General features: G+C 53.4%; 1 protein-coding gene across 1 annotated transcript; it reads right to left on the bottom strand.

Moving 5' to 3' along the window:
• Positions 1 to 502: 502 nt before the first annotated feature.
• LOC134412365 (proton-coupled zinc antiporter SLC30A1-like) lies at positions 503 to 2,408 on the bottom strand. Its single transcript, XM_063146269.1, has 2 exons — positions 1,874 to 2,408; positions 503 to 1,221 (listed from the first exon to the last, which is right to left on the bottom strand). The coding sequence occupies exons 1-2, from the start codon at positions 2,406 to 2,408 to the stop codon at positions 503 to 505; spliced, it is 1,254 nt and encodes a 417-aa protein (XP_063002339.1).
• Positions 2,409 to 4,740: the final 2,332 nt, after the last annotated feature.

Here is a 4,740-nt window from a genome sequence, read left to right as displayed (position 1 = left end):
TTAAAGGCCCAGAAATTTATTCTGGCTTAAGCTTTTGCGAAAAAAGAAAAGAGGGGTTTTGAGGGGAACAGGAGAGAAAGCTGGAAGAGAGTTGTGAGGTAAAGGCTAGAAGCGTTTTGGGGACACAGGCCTCTCTCTGAAACTGTGAGGTGAGGTATTGGATCTTACTGGAAGGACGGAGTGGGGTTGTATTCTGAAATCTTTGCTCATTTCTTTCCTGTAGGCCAGGTGTTGGCAACTGGTGGCCCTCCGGATGTTGCCGGGGATTATAGGTGTTGTAGTCCAAGATCTGGATGTCCACAGGTTCCCCGCTTCTATTGGAGTCCTTCTACCTGCCCCCTTTGCAGCTCATGTTGTTCTGTTGTAATTAGCTAGGCGCTAGGATTCCTACAGCAGAAACCACGGAAAGAAGGCACAAGGGGAGCACGACTAGGCTGTTCTAGAAGCTTCTGAGATATCCTCCACGTCACCCATCTTCCCTCCAGGGCTCAGCCTGCTTGGCTCACACCGTGGTCTCGTACTCCATGATCACGGCAGGGCTGGTTGCTGGCCCCCTCTTGTGTGACGCTTCGCCCCACCGTTTGTGGCACTCCCCACCTGGGCAAGTGCCGAGGCCTGGCTGCACCGTGGCGTCGTGGACGCCGTGCTCGCAGAACACCCGCCGGACCCTGTTTATCACGGCCTCGTAAGCCGCCACGTCGAGGCAGGCCACGTGGGCCATGGCCACCAAGCTGCCGTGGCCGTCCAGCTGCCACACGTGGAGCTCCAGCAATGCTGCCACCCCTTCTGTGGCCCGCAGGTGCCGCTCCAGCAGCCGGAGGTCCAGTTCCTCCGGCACGGCCTGCAGGAGCACCAGGGCTGAGCCACGCACGGTGGGCCACACCACGCGCAGCAGAGCCACGGCCACAGTCACAGCCAGCCCGGGGTCCAGGTAGAGCAGCCAACAAGGGGCTCGTTCGCGCTGCGACGGCTCAGGAGCACCCCAGGGCCAACATGGGGACTTGGAGCAGTGATGGAAGCAGGTGGCGTGACCCAGACGCAGCAGGTGGAAAGCAAGAGAATACAGCAGGACGGCCACAGGGCCCAAGCAAGCCATCCCCCAGCCACGGCAAAGCGCCTGCCACTGCCCGGGTTTCTCCGCAGTCAGCAAGGTGCCCTCTTCCCTGTCTTCCTCCTCCATCCAACGCCGTCCGTTTGTGGAGGATCCGTTCCCCAGCAGGTCTGCGGAGGAGGAATAAGAACAAGAGTGTGGAATGGAGGACCGAGGCATGACAAGAGAGGAGCGAAGGGCTGGCTTGCTGGGTCAGAACCAACGCTCATCTGAGCCCAGCACACTGTTCCTCAACGCAGGTGCCGAGTGCCTTTGAGAACCTCACAAACAGGGCGTGAAGTGCGGCCAGGATACTGCCCCCTGTTGCCCATCCCCGATGTTTGGTATTTAGAAGTTGCCTGGCTTTGACGACAGAGGCTCCATTTTGTTATCCTAGATTCGAAGCTCAAATTGCTGGTTATAGCTCCCCCCTTGCAGCGGCGAGATCTATACGTTGTTATGTTGGGTGAAGGAGAACTTTATTTTCCCTCTCTTGGTGATCCTGAGTTCTAGCATCCCACTCCAACCACCTGAACTGCTGAAGAGGCAAGCCACTTTTCAGAAGAAGGGAAAAAAGCAGGCTTGCCTCTTCATCATACACTGGAATCACCTACGGATCTTTGCCCCCTCCCCCACTGTTTTCTTCTATATTTTTCCTTCGGTCTTTAGAGATCAGTTTTCAGAACCTCTGGATTACATAGTCCATCGATTTTGACTCCTCCCACTGCATTCCTCTCCTATGCACACTCATGTATATCCACACACACACATATACAGACTCACCTTCCATCTCCTGGGCGCAACCCCCTGCTTGGATAACCTTCGTCCTGCTACAGCAGTGTCTGGTGCCTGGAACTTGGGGACGCCCCTCCTGCAACCCTGCTCTGGCCAGGTGGATGGGGATCCCCACGGCCCCGATGCCCATCAGCGCCAGCATGTGCTCCGTGGCCCGAGGATCAGCTGCCCGGCGAAGCGCCTCGGGCACCAGAGCGAGGCACAAGGCGCTCAAGAAGACGGTGCCAACCAGCGTGCCGACAGTCCGGGCCCGGGCCCAGCCAAAGGTGTTCCTCGCTCTGGAGGGTCTTTCAGCAGCCAGCCAGGCATCCGCCAAGGCCACTGCTAGTGCCAGGGCGCCTGCTAGGGTGTGGAAGGCAGACGAGAGCAGAAGCAGGGACCCCGTCATTCGGCTGGCTGCCACCTCCACCAGGAAGAAGCCGACGGAGAGGCCGAGCTGAGCGGCAGGCCAGCCTGCAGAGCCACCCACCCGCAGGGAGGAGCTCCCACCTGTCCAGGGCTTCTTCCTCTGCTGGGCCCCCATCCTCGCCACCTGCTTCTCCCCCACCTGGGATGCCGCTTCAGCCTCGTCTCTCTTTCAATGGGCGCCAGTGCCTTTGCTGTGCCGTCTGACCATCCTGGTCCTTCCGCCCCTGGGACCTGATCCCTAATCAGTCGCCCTCTGGTCCTTGCCTGATTTTGGCCCTGCGCCTTGACTTTTCCGCCCTCCCACCATCCCCTGTCTGCTCACTTCCAGCCTTCTACATTGCCCGCTTTCTCCCACCGCAAGCCCTCCCTGGCAGCCTCATCTCTGTCCTCAGCTCTGCTGCCTATTCCCGGGGATTTTCTGCACTCGTATAAAGTTTTGCACTCGGAGTAGCCGGTGCACACAGCCCCTGGGATTCCAGGGGTCCTTTAAAGAGGCATTTCTCTCTTTCTCTCTGTTGGCCTCATTCCCAGGCATCTACCAGCTGCAGAAAGAAGGTCATAATTATTCATATGATTCTCCCCATCGCACAATAGGAGAGATCAGAGTGAAGTGGGAGAGAGATTCTTCTGCTAGGGTACAATGCAAGGCCATGTGAGGTCACATTTGGCAGTTGGGGTGTGGGGAACATTCCAATTTTATTTGCCAGGCATTTCCACCAGCCTAACTCCTTCCACCGCCTTCCTCCAAGCTACCAGGCAGCCAAAAGCTTAGCAAATGCCTCTGCCAACTTAACAGGGAGAGACGAATAGGCCAGTGTGACGTGAACTTCTTCACGGCAGAAACGCTTCTTCTTTCTAGGAGTTGAGGCTGAGTTTTTATTCATGTATTTGTTCACTTAATAGCAGTTTTAAGCCACCCAATTACTGGAGATTTCTGGACGGTGTTACGAATTAAAAACAGGAAATGTAAGATGATCAGATGAAGAGGAGAAAACAGATCGTTCTTTTGGATAGATATTGTTCGAAATTATTTTAGATATACTTTTATGTTTTTTGTGTAAATTGTTTTGCGCGTTGTATGTATTTTGAATGGTGCAAATTGGGGGAACCGCCTGGAGAGTTTCGGGTATGGGGTGGTGTGGAAATAGAATGAATGAGATAACATCAGGGTAAAAGCAAGATCAAACCAGCTGCAGAGAGAAAACAGTGCAAAGATCTAAACCGTGGCTTTAGCAACCTAGCTGTTGTTGGACTGCAACTCCCATCATCCCTCATCGGGATTACTGGTTAGGACTGATGGGAGTTGCAGTCCCACATTTGGAGGGCTAAAAGTTGCCCAACCTTTCTTTTAACCAAAAGAATCAAACACTTGTGGCTTTTTAAAATCAGTGGGGGACAGGCTACTGGAGAATGAATGAATGCAGCATCCAACACAGGACCAGAGTTAGGGGGTGGCCTTATCAGGCACCTGTCAAGGCCCTAGAGGGGCCCAATATCAACCTCTCCCCACAAAAACTCCTTCTTGCACCCTCAAAACCTAGAATCCCTCTAAATGGTGAAGATCCTTCAACTATGTAATGGAGGGGGGCACTTTGCCATGAGAACTGGGGGAGTTACAGGCACCTCACTTTTTCCATCTCTGAAATGTCAGGTCTGTGTTTTCTCCCCGAGTGTGCGATCACAAGTTATCACACTGCCTAATTTCTGAAATGAGAGGTGTTTGGGATTCATGGTCCCCTCATATTGACCCCACGCCAAGAAAAATGCCACCCGGACTAATTGATTTGTGAAGTTCCATTATATATTTCTATTCCGAAACCGTGACCCCCTGATGAAGACTTGGTGAAAATTCTCTGTGCATGCTCAGGGCCATGCTCTTACTCCGTATGTTGTTCGGAGTCTGCAACAGGGCCAAATTCAGGCACCGTCCAGGTGTGTTGCACTGCAATTCCCACCATCCCTGATCACTGTCCCTGGTTGGGGATGATGGGGGTTGTAAGATCTCTGTTCGAAGTCAGCCACCGCATCCATTAGGCACATCAGGGGCCACTTGTTCCTCAAGTGTCCTTAATGAATGAAAGAAGGGGGAAGAGGCAGCATGGAGGAAATAAACGGACTAATGGAAAGGTGAAAAACGAAAAGGTAAAATAGAAAAATAATAATGAAAGAATAAAATAAAAGGTAGAATGAAAAATAAACGGGGGAAAGAGAAAGATGAACAGCTGGAACAAGAAATGTAGCAGAATGGAAGAAGAAAAGGCGGCGGGGGAAATACTGGAACGAATTAATTAATAGGCACAGAAATGACAGCCAGGAAAAAAGCAGCTTTGGAGACGCCTGGCGGCACGCGGCCCCTTTAAGGCGAAGTTTCTTCCCAGGGCGTCCGGCGCTACTTCTGTCCCTCGACGGCCGCCTTCGTTACTTCCGGTAACTCGGCCACGTGACCC

This window comes from Elgaria multicarinata, chromosome 21 (genome assembly GCF_023053635.1).
Source record: "Elgaria multicarinata webbii isolate HBS135686 ecotype San Diego chromosome 21, rElgMul1.1.pri, whole genome shotgun sequence".
NCBI lineage: Eukaryota > Metazoa > Chordata > Lepidosauria > Squamata > Anguidae > Elgaria > Elgaria multicarinata.
Note: the sequence above shows the minus strand (reverse complement) of the source record. Positions and strands in the feature narration are given on the sequence as shown.